General features: G+C 44.0%; 1 protein-coding gene across 2 annotated transcripts in view; it reads left to right on the top strand.

Annotated features, from left to right (window-relative positions):
* Positions 1 to 16127, top strand: part of LOC126516903 (UDP-N-acetylglucosamine transferase subunit ALG13-like) — a 120283-nt gene that overhangs the window by 61244 nt on the left and 42912 nt on the right. For both annotated transcript variants that reach the window (XM_050166989.3, XM_055063979.2), the window contains exons 16-18: positions 2074 to 2179; positions 2570 to 2767; positions 7713 to 7962. In XM_050166989.3, coding sequence (XP_050022946.2) covers positions 2074 to 2179; positions 2570 to 2767; positions 7713 to 7962 — 554 coding nt within the window. The remainder of the gene's footprint in view (positions 1 to 2073; positions 2180 to 2569; positions 2768 to 7712; positions 7963 to 16127) is intronic.

The following is a 16127-nucleotide window of genomic DNA, read 5'->3' on the forward strand; positions in this document are numbered from 1 at the left end:
GACTTGAATGAAATTTGTAGCATCTGTGAGAGGAAGGTAAATGCTAGGGACTGTAGGAAGCAGAATTTTGATTTAGGGCCTGGAATTTTTTGCATGAATTACCGAAAATTGGTAAGTCTAAAAAAATTGAAGCACAAAGTTTACAAATTCCTAACTGCAGTAAGAACAGATGTTGCAGTTTTGTAAACTTCATCTGTTAGAGCATCGAAAGCGGACAAATTTGATATATCAGTTTGTCTTGCATGAATTTGTTACAGTGTTTACGGGGATTTTGAAAAAGTCGATCTTACTCGTGTATTAGTGGTTTATTTGAGAGCCATGTTATAATACACCAATTTTGTCCACTTGAGATGTACTGTTAGACGCAGTTTACGGAGTTATAAACTTAATTGATAGTTTAAGAAATTGCTTACCTAATTCTGTTTCGCTTCCAGCAATCACAAGATTTTAACATTTTCTTTTAAATTCAACGAACCTGATCAAATTTTCTGCAGTGGTTGCCGAGAAATGTGATTTCTCCATTTCTATGTATTTCGATAAAAGACCCTGAGCTAAAGCTTCCGCTTAAGGAAGCAAAGTTGTAAAAAATTTCAGCAGTCACTGTTAAGCAACTACAGAATTTGTTATGCTAGCCATGAAGCATTATATAATACAGTCAAAGCTCATTATAACGTAGTCGCATCGGAGGTGAAAATACCTTCGTTATAGCCTGCATTCATTTAAGCATACACACAGATATTGGCAAAAAAAGAAATGTGATCAGCTCTATGCAAAGTAAGTGCAAGTGGATTGCCTCCGATAGGCGAGCAAAGGGTCTCTTGCTGACTTTGGTGAGCTGTTGGTATCTTGCCGTGCCACTGCGAGGCACAGGAACAACAGTAAAAATTACATACACACGCTCTTCACCGCCACGAATAGGGTACCTCAAAGCGCAACTTCTCCCCCGCTCCATGCAGGGCGGCGACATTCTTTGAAGGTGTTGATGCTGACAATACTTCCTCAAAACCAACTATCTTGGCTCGGCATGCTTCACCGTTTTCAAGCCCACCTCAGATGTCAGCTGTACGTGTGCATGGTCAGCAGCCATAGTATGCCTTACTGGCCTTGCTGTAACTTTTGCAATATGACTGGGTGCAATGACTGGGTCTTGCAGTGCTCCAATCATTAGAGATTGTTAGAGAAATGGCTGGCAAATGTTTTCATTTCCAAGAGATAAAAAAGGGGCTTCTATGGATAGTGAATATTAAAAGAAATAGGCTGCCACGAATAGCTCATCTGTATGCACCATGAGTGTTGAATTTTCTGCTTTCATTTAACTGATTTGCAGCCATGACATAAAGTTCAGTGAAACAGTCTGTGTACAGTAAGAAAAAGTACATTTGGTAGTGAGCTTGTTGACAGTGTGACATTGTGAAAAACCGAACTTGCACAACCTTGCCGAATCAAGTCCAATTTTCAGCAAAGCTGTTTTCATATTTTAGGGCTCCAAAAAGGGGATGACCAAACGACACAGGAAATTTTAAATGGTTCATTTTTGCAAACACATCCTAAATAATGTCTACAGTGGAACTACAGTTTGAGAGAAAAATTAATTGTGGGTTCATTTTTCTCTGGTGATAACCATTCTCACATCTCCCACTTATATGCGATGATATCTCCTTTTTCTGCAGTTTGTGAAGGCAGTTACAGTTAGCCAGCGTTCACTTCGTCCCTGCATTGTATGTCTGGTTAGTGTCGAAATCAATGTCACCGATGTGTTCTAACTAGGCCATTGATGCTAATGAAATGCAGTGGTTAAATAATCGCTAACCAGTCTTTAGGGCCACAGCAGAACACAGCACCTATGTTGTTGGAGGCTGGCTCCTCAGTGGTTGTCGCTTGTTGTGGTTGTGGTTGACCACCTCACATAGGTCATTCTGATGTCTTTTTGTTAGTAATGTATGTTGTGGGTGCTGTTATTGTTTACGTATAATATGTGTTGTCAATCTAGCTTGTGAAGTTAGTTTTGTTCCATCCAAGTAACTTGTTCAAATGGAAGTTGTCTTCAATGCATCCTCTACATATTTTTGTCAGGGTGAGGTTCCCTTTGAGCCCTTCATCGCCCATGGACACCAACCGATCAGTTTGGACCCATCCTGCACGAATGTTGGCACCTGGCAGCCCCTGTTCATTTCCTCAGGTGTGTGCTGTTTTTTTTCTTTTTTTCTTCACTGGACCTGCATGAACATTTCCTTGCTTTAGAATAACTGTTGAAATCTGGAAATACTTGGATAATAATGAGCTGGCACAGCCTCCCTGTTCTTAGGCTGCTAGTTTTCGTAGGAATAATTGTGCAATTGAAATGGGAAAATATACTTGCGTTCATTCACATGCGGGGGTAAAGTCAACTTGAATTAAGCAACCACAGCAAAAGAGAGAGAGCAAATGAATCAACGAGGTTCTATTGTATATATGTACTGTTTAGCAACAGTGTGTGGTATAACCTGTAAGCGAAACACATTGGCATTAGGTGAGCTTAACAGAACTTCATGCCTGCAATATCCAACATCTCTATGCATATGATTTGCAGGATTCCAGTGTTGTGAGCCCTGGTAGCCAAACCCAACTCCCAACAGCTCACCGTGCTGAAACACCATACTCTGGCAACTTTACCACTTCTATGTTTGACCAGTGTATCCTTGGTCAACCTGCGCACACAGAAAGAGGGTTTCTGAGCGCACCACTGCCTTCATCTTATGACTGTGTTTCTGCTCCTTCCTTCACTTACGTGAGCACCTTTTGTTTGGCAAGAAAATCATTAATTGTTATTGCCAGCTTTCTTTGTTGTGCCATGCTTCCCCTGGTTTGTAAGCTGTTTTCTTATTTCTTTTATAGATATTGCTATGTTACATTGGTCGACAGGTGAAAGAGAACAAGGTTGGTTGTGAATCTTAGTGGCTCCTAAGCTTAGCCTTCCATTATCATCGTTCATCCTTGCATTTCAAATAAACACCTCATCATAACAGTATTGGTGAAGGTGTTGGGTATATGTCCACGGAGACCATATTGAAAGCACGCAGGAGCTTCATGCACCTGACCAAACCTTCCACGCATCAACAAGGACAACCTTGTTCTCTTCTTTCACCCATCGACCAATGTTATTTATTGTAGCTATATTTTGTAAGCAGTAATCATACACGGCTTGTTATTGGAGAAACACAGGTCTGTTTTAATGCCTTGAAAAAGTGTCGTTTTGGGCATTCCATCATAGCAGACCAGAGCACGATGCAGGGGCTGTGAAACGGACATGAGTACCGTCGACTTCCGTTAATTGAACCATGATGGGACCGAGGAATTTCATTGAATTATACAGCAGGATGAATTAAACAAGACGCAGAAAAAATGCCAGAACACACCATTGATTTATTGAGCAGTACTTGCCCGATTCTAACACCCCCCAAATCAAGTGTGCACCCGTCTTCTATGTTTCCAAAGTTTCCAAACTAACTTATAAATTACTTTAAAACTCCTAATCAAAGAAATGTAATGTGCACCTGATTTTTTTAGCAAGAAAAATAAGGATCCAAGTAGGCCGGTTTTCTAAAGTTAGCTTTGCCTTATTACAGCCATGTTATGTGGAAAAGCATACAAACGCCACAAATGTGATTTTAGTTGCGTAACCGATTGAGCTGTGTAGGCGATTTTCGGCCCAATTTTCTTTGAAAAAAGAAAGGCTGGGGGACATTCATTATAAGTGGGTAAATACCGTAACCAGACATTGTGAGCTCCTGGTATTGCTTAAAGATCTTCCCAGAACTGGCTGAATATAGGCATTTTTAGACGGAAGAGGATGTGTGTTCAAGACATTCATTGTACTCTATTCTCCACTGATGCATGCTGCCACTAAAGGGGTTGCCATTAGGGTTTTGCATAGAGATCACGTGTGTGCATGCTGTTTGGTCAAGTTTGAATTATCCGGGGTAGGCCAGCTTTAGGATCAAAGTAACGAAAGGTTAGGCCCATGGATATGCATAAGTGCCAGCTGGGCCTTACATTTGATGTCGAATTATCAGATTCACTGAAGTCTACTGTACAATACAAATGCAATGCATAATTAAAGGTTGCACATGCACATTTGGCAACTGAGTTGACATTTCACTGTTCATGCCTAAAAGATATGAAAAAAATAATGTGAGAGGCGTAGGACAACAAGGCAAAATTATAAGTTCATCCTATTCGTCCATTTCTAACCTCCCTTCTTTTTTTTTTTTTTTTTTGCGTGGCATTTGCTTTTCTTGTCTCTTGGGTGTTGTCAGGGTGCACTCTCTTCGAGCTTTCTCAGGGCACAATTAATTCTCTTTTACTCGGTCATAAAACAAGGGGAAAATTCCACGATAACACAGAGTTTTGAGCTAAGCAAAATTTTGATGTACGCTCAGCACGTTGTGAATTCAGAACTATTAAATTGTGCAATCATGTGGTTGCTGTCTGCATGTGATGACACTTGACATGTCACTTGAAGCGTGTCGATGTCAGCACTGGCCTTGTGCGGAACATTTTGTGGCAGCCGAGTCCAGAGTGCACCGCATGGTCACGCACATTAAGTACAAATGCAGCTCACTGCTCATTGCCGCTCACGGTGTGGCAGTGTGTCACTGTGATCATCAGAGTCAGTCGTGCTGATATCTCAGTGGAGTATGGTGGAGAGCATTACTATTTCACTGGCAGTGTTGATAAAGTCCTGACACAAAAGCTGTATAAAGGGGGGTCAGGAATCAGTTTATCTGGCAGGAAATAACATCTCACAATCACCTGCGTCTGTGGCATCTAGATAAGCCCCCTCCTGCAATTCCTGTTTCTGCTCCCTTGCTTTCTGCACATTCATCCTGCAGGTTTTCATCTAGCTTTTCCCTCTACTTTTGGTTTATTGGAGCATGGCTTATGGTGTGATAACTTCACATAATCTTTTCTGGTGTTCCCTCTGTGTTTTGCTGTCAGCCGTCACACCGATCTAGATAACCTTGTACTACTTACATTGTAAGCTCTTCCTCCACTCCTATACGCAGACTGCACCCTCTCCAGACGTGACGTCTCCCTCTGTGCTTTGCTGTGCTGTCAGCCAACACACCGATATAGATAAGATAACCTTGTTCACTCGAACCGACTTATAGTGATACCGGTTTTAACAATATATCGGTTGTAACAATGAGAAACTGCTGCACCATCAACTTTTGTATGTTTTTTAAGGTGAAATAGCCTGCTTACTACAATGCCCCCATGCCGCATTATCGGTTATAGTGATGAAGTCTGGCTGCTGGTTGTCCGTGTCAAAAGGTAATGGAATGCAAAATCCTTGAAAAGAAAAAAAAGAAAGAAATTCGAGCTGCTGCACCCTCGCCTGCTGTCCCAACGGCCGCTTCGTGTCCATACAATAGAATCTGTTTTCCAGCCTTCATCGTATTGCCAGTCTTGCACACCTCTCTCCCATCACCTTTCCACCCCTCCAAACATGAATGGGCTATGCCCATAGTGCTATGCTAAGCCACCCTCTGAAACACAAATTAACCACGCCATCTGCACTGACAATGCTGCTCCTAGATTGCTTGCTGACCCCTCATTTTGTACAGTTCTGCCAACGAATGAAGTAGCTTGTGCTCGTTTTTGCTGATTGCGTTGAAGTCGTTCTTAACCACGCGGTTTCTTTGCCTCGTTTGACTCGCCACCAAAGCAGAAGAGGGATGACCCGCCCACTGATCATCAACAATGCACAACGTCGCTGGTGAAAAAAAAGCGCACTGCTATAGGCTTGGAAATGAAGTTAAGTATCGTGAAGGACTACAAAGACCATTGAAAAATGTGATACTTGGTGAAGAAGTACGATCTGTCACAACCAACAGTGTTGACAATCATCAGCTCGAAAGAGAAGTTCGACAAAGAAAACTGTTCTGTAGACAATGGGCGCAAGCGCGTTCAACAAGTTGCCTATAAGGAGGTGGAAGAGACCCTGTACAAGTGGTTTCTCGGTGCCCATGCCATGCACTTGCCCATCACAGGGCCAAATCTGGCCACAAAGGCAAAGCAGTTTTACTGCTCATCAACGATTTGGACTTACAGCCAGGTGGCGGCTGGTTACAGCACTTTAGAGATACAAGGCATTGTTTACAAAGCCATCACCATTGAGGGAGCTTCGCTTGACATGGAGGCGAAGCAGAAATGAATGGAGGAAATGCTGCCCCAAATCCTCGACAGCTATGTTGACGCCGACATATATAATGGCGACAAGACAGGACTGTTCTTCCGCATGTTGCCATCGAAGACACATGCACTCAAAGGAGACACGTGTAAGGGTGGCAAAAACAGCAAAGCTGCACCTCACTTTGTTTTTGTGTGCCAACATGGACAGGAGTGACAAGTGATAAGTAAATTTTTCATTGGGAAATTAAAAAATTTCCACTGCTCCGCGGTGCTGCCAGGATACCAGTACGCTACCGTCACAACTGCAAGGCATGAATGATGCGATAACTTTTTCTTGAGTAGCTCTTGGAGTTTGGTCAATATATCGAGCTATGTAAGAGGAAGGTGGCGCCCATGCTAGATAATTGTGTCCACCTCTCTATGCCTAAGCTTTCAAGCATGGAAGTTTTTCTTCTGCAGCTGAACATGATGGCAAGTTTGTAGCCCACGGACGCTGGTGTGATTGCCAATTTTAAGGTCATGTATCATCGCCGCATCCTGAACAAGTTATTCTTATGGATGAACATGGCCACACAGACAAGCAAGGAGCAACCAGACTTGAAGATCAATCTATTGATGGCCGTGCAGTTTATCTTTGGTGTGGGGTCTGAAGTAAGCTGTTTTAAGGTGTGGAACTGGTTTAGAAAAGTGTGCTTTGTTCGAGGCAACAGTGACTTATACTAAGCCTGCGAAGCTTTCACTGACGAAGTGATACCTGAACTTTGGTCGGCAGTTGATGAGGATTCTTCAGGACTCAGAAGAGTTTCTACATGTGAACAACACATTGGAAACATCAGAACTTCTAACCGATGAGGCTATTGTTGTGAACGTGCTTGCATCAGATAGTGCGGCAGCGATGGTGCTGTAAGACAGGCTGCCTCAACGTTGTCCTTGCGGAAGGCCCTGCAGATGATTCAGTCCCATTGGGGCTTTGTTTTTGTGAGGGACCTTCCGCTGCACTACGTGGAGCACCTGGATGCCTTGGAGAAGGATATCGGCAAGCTTCGCACAAAGCAAGCAAGGCTGACGGACATGGGTTTTTCTCGTGCAAGCCAATGAGAAGTACGTGTTGAGATGCTTGTGGTGATCTTGGCCCAGTGTTTCTTCTGGAGTTCTCAAGCTGAGAGGGTGCCACAGCTATGTTCTTTCATTCTTTAAAAGGCCGCTTTTTGGACCAACAAAGTAATGCCTCGCAAGTGAGCTCGCATGTCACTTGACACCTTGACCCCTCTTTGCAGTTGTTATAGCAGTGCTATTCTTGAATGCCGACAGCCATGGCTTGTTACACGTGACCAGAGCGTGCAGGAAGCAGAGTTAAACAATTAAACGAGTCAACACAATCGGCAGCCGGATGGAGGAAGGTGTTTTTTTTTCCCGTGCAACCAGGTTATAGCGATTATTGCGTTTATAACAATGGAGTTTTCATGGCAATTCAATATTGTTAAAAGTGGGTTCGACTAAACTTACAATGCAAGCTCTTCGTCCACTCCTAAATACAGGCTGCCCCCTGTCCAGACGTGATGTGCAGTCCACCACCATGCACCACTCCAGATGCCCGTGCCAATGATACCCCTCTGCCATATGGCCAGGAAGTTGTGACTGTGCAGCATCCACAGCAGCAGCAGTTCGTCACCTCCTACTTTCCAGTGCCCCTTGCTAACGCCGTATTCTCCTATGAGCCACCAGCACCCACTGTTAACCTGGCTGCTCAGCGCTCTAATGACCCCGAGGGCCGTGACCTACCCAGTGGTAAGTGCAATTCCTTTATCTATTCTCCAGAAGTCGTTGCCATGATGGCTGTTTTTGCTGCACTCAACCTTGTGACCTGTGAGTGCTTTGCTCAATGTGTGAAGCTGTTTCCTTAGGTGGGAAAGTGCAGCACACCCCACCGGCCCTTGTTTTACCTTGCCACTGTGCATGCAGCAGTTTTTAAAAAAAAACAGCAATGAGGTGAGAGAAGTTGAGAAATACTAAAAACTGTTGACTGTTTATGATGTGTCGCCATTGAAGGTTGCACATTTCAACCTTCTTTTATGGATACCTTCAAGTTGCCTTCAGGTGCCAACAACTCAGCACTGTTAATATTTTAACAACTTTGCTAAGTTCCTCACCACATTTATGTGCTCAACATGCAAAGTTGCTTGTCTATTGATGTTTAGCAATCCCATGGGGGCCACAACCAATTCAAAGATCCAACACATTCTATTTTAGCATTGGTACAGCAAAATAATTTCACTCAATTAGTTTTTAACAGCTGGTAAGAGCAACTGATATTATTCAATGTTTTTAAAAAAAATTTTGAATGCCTAGTAAATAAAAAATAGTTATAGCATTTTGTAATACTGTAAAATTCCAAGCAAGCAACCCCCCCCCCTCAAGCAAGTCGCAATTACCAGCAGTGTGTGTGTGGGGTGGGGGGGGGCTATCCTGGAACGGCACCAAAATTCAAGATCGTGACGACAAAATTTTCCCGCAAAAAAAAAAAATGCAGTTGGCATGGATTTAAAATTTTATTTAACATGAACTTCATTAAGCCAAACATTTGTTAGTGCTGTTCATCACTCAAAAACCATCGGAAGACTCCTCCGACTTGTTTGCAAAAATAAGTTCGCAGCATTTGGCTTGAAGTCCGGTCAAATGTTTAGCACTAACGAGAGCTTAATTAATTTATTTATTTATTTATTTATTTATGCATACTGCAGCCCGTTAGGGCTATGGCAGGAGTGGGTGTACATGCGAGTAAAACTAATTATGATATGCAGAAACAGGAACATAGAAATAGAAAAATGTAAAGGAACTATACATCAGCATTAGCATTTAAAAATTGAGAAATGGGTAACAAACAAACTTCGGCAGGTAACAAATTCCACTGTTCAATCATGCGGGGGAAAAAACTATTTGAAAGTGTTAGTGCGTGGATGGAGTGGTCTGATATTAGAGGCCTGATAAGCTCTAGTTGAAGTCGGGCAAGCAGGCGTTAATAGGGAGGGATCTGATAGGTGACAAAGAGAGTTCTTATAAGAATAGAAAATCTTCAGAGATTCTATGTGCTGCCGTCTAGAAATAATCTAGAGGTTTAATTCCGCAAGAGCAGCTGATGGTGAAAAGTCTTGGTCGAAGTGACGGTAAACAAAACGAATAGCCTTCCTCTGGACCGATTCAATACAATTAATTTCACATTGTATATATGGGCTCCATACGGAGGAAGCATATTCTAAAATTGGGCGAATCGGTGTCTTGTATGCTACTAATTTAGTGTCCCTTGGAGCAGCAGAGTCTGGCGGATGTAACGAAGTTTTTTTAACGCTTTACTACAGATGTAATCTATATGTTTGGACCAAGACAAGGTGGGTGTAAAAATGACGCCTAAATATTTGTATTGAAAAACTCGTGTTAGTGGAACACCCTTGCATATATAATCAAAACATACGGGCATGTGTCTGTTAGTAAAAGACAACAGTTTTAGCAAAATTGATGCTCATTTTCCAGGTATCACACGAGCCACAAAATAAAACAAAGGCATCTTTAAGGTGCTGATGATTAGCGAGTGAGTCAACTGGGCTGTACATAACACAATCATCTGCATAGAGGTGTATTTTTAAAGTAACATGGTCTGGAAGGTCATTAATAAATAAGAAAAGTAGAGGGCCAAGTACAGATCCCTGTGACGTCGACTACAGATGAATCCGCAGAATCATAGCATACGAATTAGGAACGCAAAGAAAGGAAACTGGAAATCCAAGACACTAACTGAGGGTTATTTAGAATATTATGGAGTTTCAAAAGCAATTTAGAGTGTTGTACGGTGTCGAAAGCTTTGCTAAAGTCAATGAAAATGGTGTCTATCTGATTACCTAAGTCGATGTAATGGGAAAGGTCATGAGTGAAAACCGCGCCTGAAGCCGTGCTGAAAGCTGTTCAATAGGTTATTCTTTTCAAGGAACATTATTATATGCTTATAGATTGTGTTTTAGTATTTTACATGAGGGAGTTAAAGAAATAGGCCTATAGTTGAATAAGAGCTGTTTGTCACTAGATTTATATAAAGGTAGTACTTTAGCTCTTTTCCAGGAATAAGGCACAACGCCACTATTAAGGGACTTCTGACATATAATGAACAGATATTTACTACAAATTTCAAATACAATACAATTTCAAATACTACAAAGTTCCGATACAATTCAAGGTCAGCCGCAGTGCATGGCTACCGACGGTGGACAGGGAACCGCAGCTTGGCCATGATCGCATCGCAGCTAGCGACGCTGCAAATATCAACATGTTTTCTTTGTGTGAAATTATTGTGAGGAGGGGGTAAAGCTGCAATAACTGCAACAAAACATTGCTGCTTGGGAGTGTCGGCGGTTCCTTCTGAAACGCTGTTTGCTTTAGATTCGAAGTGAGTCGGAAAAGGCCAGCGTCGATATCGGTGGCAAGTGATCACTGGTGATGAGGCTCGGGTGCGTATTTAAAATTGCTTGTAGGTACAGTGGGGCATGGCACTTGCAGAGACGCCGGACGTTTGCGCACATGTGCGAGTAAGAGCGGGTGCCAGAGAGGAAATGTGGGGACTTTTTCTCCTTGAATATGTGACTCTGCCTAGGCACTACGGAGAAGTTTCTTAGCACATGTTGTATGCGTTTGTCCAAAGGCGTGCCGGCAGTAGTCGCGGGGCGTGGTAGTGCTGAACTTAGTGTTGCAAGTTGGCGGCTGGACGTAATTATATTTATTCAATCGTGTTTTTTACTAATTGAAAACAACATCTCATTATTTCGCATAATTGGCGGCGCCTCCAGGACACCAAAGCTAGAACCCGGACTGGTCTGTGGGTTGGGGCTCGCCAAGGCCTGCACGTGCGAGAAGGTGTTCGCATAAAAAATTAGCTGTCGTGCGCGGTGGCTGTTGCAGCAGCAGCCAATCGTGCAGCGACTCGAATGTCTCGTTTTATATTTTTCTTTTCAAGGATTTCGCATTTCACTACCTTTCGTGCTAAGAAACCTCCTCCATAGTGCCTAGGCAGAGCCACATATGCAAGGAGCAAAGGCCCCCAGATATTCTTTGGCACCCGCTCTTACTGGCGCCGGTGCAGAAACGTCGAGCGCCACGAGAAACGCCACACCCCGCTGTACCTACTAGCAATTGTAAAAGTGCCGGCATTTTTACAATTGCTAGTAGGTACAGCAGGGCGTGGCGTTTCTCGCGGCGCTTGACATTTCTGTGCAGGCACAAGTAAGAGTGGGTGTGAGAGAGAAAATCTGGAGGCCTTTGCTCCTCGAATATGGGACTCTGCCTAGGCACTATGGAGGAGGTTTCTTAGTGCATGTTGTATGCGTTTGTCCCCTAGACACGCCGGCATTGCGGAATGTGGTCGAGTTTGTTTACGCTCTGCCGCAGGCTGCCTGCGCAGTGAGGCAGTGGACATGGATGCCCCATTTGGTGATCTCTGTGTCTGAAGGTACAAGGTTCTGACTGGTGTTGTAAAAGCCGCGGGTCACTTTTTTCGTTGCGACGATAGATTAGATTTTTTACAAGCACTGCTCCAGGAGGGTACATGTCACCGGCAAACGGAGGCCTCAGGAGAGCACCTGAGGTTATAATAAAGCAGGCGGCGCAGGATCTTCAGGGCACCCAAGGGGTAGCGGGGAGATCAAAGCTGGAAGCAGGGCGGCCCGTAAGGTGGGGCCGCGGAGGCCAAAGCGTGCCAGGGGGTGTTCGCATAAAAAATTGGCTGTCTGCGATAGCGGACAGCCGATCTTATACACCCCTGGCACGCGCAGGCCTTGGTGAACCCCAAACCACGGACCAGTCCGGGTTCTAGCTTTGATGTCCCCGTTGCCACATTGGTGTCCTGGAGATGCCGCCAATAATGCAAAATAATGACATGTTGTTTCAATTACTAAAAAACATTATTGAATAAATATCATTATGTCCAGCCGCCAACTTGCCACGCTAAGTTCAGCACTACCGCGCCTCGCAACTTCTGCCAGCACGCCTAGAGACAAACGCTTATAACACGCACTAAGAAAGTCCTCCATAGTGCCTAGGCAGAGTCATATATTCAAAGAGCAAAAGTGCCCACATTTTCTCTCTCGCAGCCATTCTTAGTTGCGCCCATGCGTGCAAGCATCCGACGTCTCTGCAAGTGCCACGCCCCACTGTACTTACTAGCAATTGTGAATATGCTTCCCGGAAAACCTGCGACTTTACGAGTATGCGAGTAAGAGAGAAAATGTAGGGGCTTTTGCTCCTTGAATATATGACTGTGCCTAGGCACTACGGAGAAGTTAGCGCGTGTTGTAGACATTTGTCCCTAGGCAGTCCGGCATTACGAAGTGGGCTTTAGTTTGTTTACACTTGAACACTGGCTTCTGGCATGGTGAAACAGGGTTTAACATCGCAGATGTTTCCGTGGGAGCAGTAGGGACTGTGGACAAAGTTAATCCACATATATATAAAATCTAGAAGGCACAGCGCCTTAGCATCCGCGGTTGAACACGAGTGGCTGGAAGGGCACCGGCAACGCTCGACGCCCCTGCAACAGCTATGATAGTATGCCACATGCCTTAACGTGTTTTACGCTAACCTACACTAACAGTAACCTAACCTAACGAGGCCGAGACAGAAAGACAATAATGCTCATAACATAACCGTTGCGAGAATACGTCACACCGGCTCTTACGCTAACCTAGCATAATGCAACGTTAACGTAACGTAACGTGGCCAAGACGCAAAGACAATAATCTGCACGGCGTAACTGCTGTGAGAACATGCCGCGGCACCTTAACGTCTTTTACGCTAACCTCACATAACCTAAGCTAATCTAAACCTAACCTAAACCTAAGCTAACCCAACCTAACGTGGACAAGACGGAAAGCCAATAATCCTCATGGCATGACATAAGGCAATCACATTCAACTGTGATTGCTAAGGCGCTGTGCGTTTGTTCCACCCAAACGAGACCACTAAAACATACTCTCGAAAAGTCCAGGAGAGCAGGCCCGGCCTTTATCACTTGCCCGGAACAATCAATAAGACGCAACAAAGTTATAATCTGGCATGACTGACTCAGCACCAGCGCCGCACGCGGGAGAAAGTCTGACGCACCTTCACACACAGCGATCACCAAATGGAGCTTCAGTGCCTGCTGCTTCACCTGTTTCACCGCATCGGCATTTAGTGTCCGAGCGTAAACTAACTCGACCCCACTCCGCTGTGCCGGCACGCCTAGCCACAAACGCACGCAGCAAGCACAAAGAAACTTCTCAACAGTTGTGCCTAGGCAAAGTCACATATTCAAGGAGCAAAGGCCCACAGATTTTCTCTCTTGCACCCGCTCTTAGTCGCGCCTGCGCAGATACATGAAGCGCCTCAAGAAACGCTACGTGCCGCTGTACCTACTAGTAATTGTAAATATTCTTCCCGGAATGGCGTGAAAACTTGAAATGAGCAGTGAAGTTAAGGAGGGGAGGGGGGGGGGGCTTGCACGAGTGGGGGCGCTTGCTCGGAATTTTACGGTATGCTTATTACATGACTCTTGTTTAAGTCTTCACTTGTTTGAACCCTTGGTTCCTTTAGTACAGGATGTATTCGTTTTTTCAACTAACAGTTAACCAGTTTTCAGCAGCCATGGTCAGAATTCATGACATTACAGGAAGCCTGTGCCGGAACTTCTAGTTTGCACTGCCACACGTTCATTTTTTACATTAGTCACTTACCATACCTCCAGTCAAATGATTGGCATTTGGCAAAAATTCCAAAAGTTTAATCGACCAGTTCAGCTTAGTATTCTTCTATAGTACTCCTCCATTTGTTGTGCTTTGGATATGTCTTGCCACAAGTACAGAAAGCTAGGCAAGTTGTTGGTTTGGTGAAATTGCTGAAAAAAAGAAAAGTGCACAATTTGGACAGCATGACAAAGGAACTAACTACCAGCAGTCGATTTATTCACGCTGACATGAATGTACAGTTTGGTGTGGTTTCCCAAATTGTATTGTCAGCATTGTTCTTTGGTGACATAAATGAGGAACATCCTGCTCAATAGTAGAAAACTTTTATATCGATAAATTTTCTGATGCTTGTATAAGCAACTCATCTGTTTTGATGTACAAAGAGGAAATGTAGTCGACTTCCCTTAATTCAGCCTTAATGGGACCAACGAAGTTGTTCAAATTATCCGGTGGGTTGAATCAAATAAGTGACAGGAAAAAAATTTAAGCTGCTGATTCATTTGGCAGTATTTTTCCTAATTCTAACTTGCTCCCGAATCTAATGCACAACCAATTTTTATGGGTTCAAAGTAGAAAAATAATGTAAAAAGTACATTAGAGCTTCTAAACAAAGTAGAAATCAAATGCACACCAGATTTTTTAGCAACATAGCATGCCTGTGATCCTGGCAAAAAGAAAAAAAAATCGAAATCGGCCAACTTTACCTGAAAGAGCCCCACCAGGTCTGGCCATCTTAAGCTGACAAGTGCAAAGCGTAAAATGCACGATAACGATCGTGTCTGCCAAGTATTACATCGCTACGCACTGTGGAAAGATACGAAATTTCAAACCGAACGCTGTTTTCCCTTCTCCTCGCGGTCGCCGTGCTCCAAGCCGGAGGATGACATACATGCGCTAGTATGCCTACGGTACACGTGTTTGTGCTGTGATGTCACTCATGGTGACATGCGACTTCGAGAATTATTGAAGGCAACACCTGTTGCTTAAATAGAGGAATTAAAGCTTAGAGAAATAATAAAACACACAAACTGAATGTTTGCATGTCTTTGTTTTACTTTGCACTGCAGCAAGAGAGATGTACTTCCATTTCATCTGCTTGTACCCACGTTGTGCAGTCACGTGTGCAGACACCGAAACTATGTCATTTTCTACCGTGTTCCAGTGCACAATCATGCTCTATGATCTGCTTGTGTCTGCCTCAGTGTTCATGTAGCACTGACTTATACTGCTAGTCAGGTGTCCTTGTGCACAGCGGACAAAATCGTGCCCTGCGTCAAACAAGACAATCACAACAGCTCGTGCGTGATGCCGTCAGTGGAATTGCGCCGCGCCGCAAAAAAGCGAGGAGAAAAAAAAAATGAAGGTGGGGCCCATGACGCATGCATCACCCAGTCCTCGAGGTCCGGTGTGGGAGAACGCAGGGAAGGAATTTTGCTTGCGGAGGCTAGACAGGGCAAGTGGAGAGAGCGTCTATGTTTGTGATAAAGCTCGCCTTCTGAAATGAAGGGTTCGTGGCACTGAGATATTTCTATCTCGGCTATTAATGAGCTGGTTAGAAAAATTTTTCCGGCAGAGCACTCCCTAGAGGACACGTAACAACGTCCTGCATATAACCGAAGTTTGCTGTGTGGCCTGGTGAAGGGCCCTTTAAGAGAATGTAACCTTATTTGCTTATGTCCATTGTGATCTTTTTTAACGCAGTCTGTGAAGAACCACAACGTGCTAATGTTGAGGATTGGGCGAGTTGGCATTGCATTATGAACTTGATAGAACGCAGCAAGGAAACGGAAGAAAGGGCCAAAGACCAAAAAGGAAGAAAAAGCCCCTTCGCCGTTTCTTCCATTTCCTTGCCACTCTGTACCTAGTTTGTAACACAACATCTCATCCTCCATACAGTCCATACCGTGTTCAATATTCTGCATTTATCAAACGACTCTGCAACAACAGAAACTGTATGGTTGCCCACGCCTGAACTTCACTACAGTCGAAGCCTTGTATAACGAACTTGGTAGTTTGTTGTTGATAGTTTATGTCAGTACAGTGAAACCTCATTAAACCGTAGTTGGCTGGAGCTCGGAAAAAGTGCGTACTAAACGGTAGTACTGCATAACCAACATAGCACGAGATCACCCACTTACCGGTACTTGTCAAACACAGAACTTAGAGAGAGTGTGATGAGAGGGCAAAAAC

This window comes from Dermacentor andersoni, chromosome 1 (assembly GCF_023375885.2).
Source record: "Dermacentor andersoni chromosome 1, qqDerAnde1_hic_scaffold, whole genome shotgun sequence".
Lineage (NCBI taxonomy): Eukaryota > Metazoa > Arthropoda > Arachnida > Ixodida > Ixodidae > Dermacentor > Dermacentor andersoni.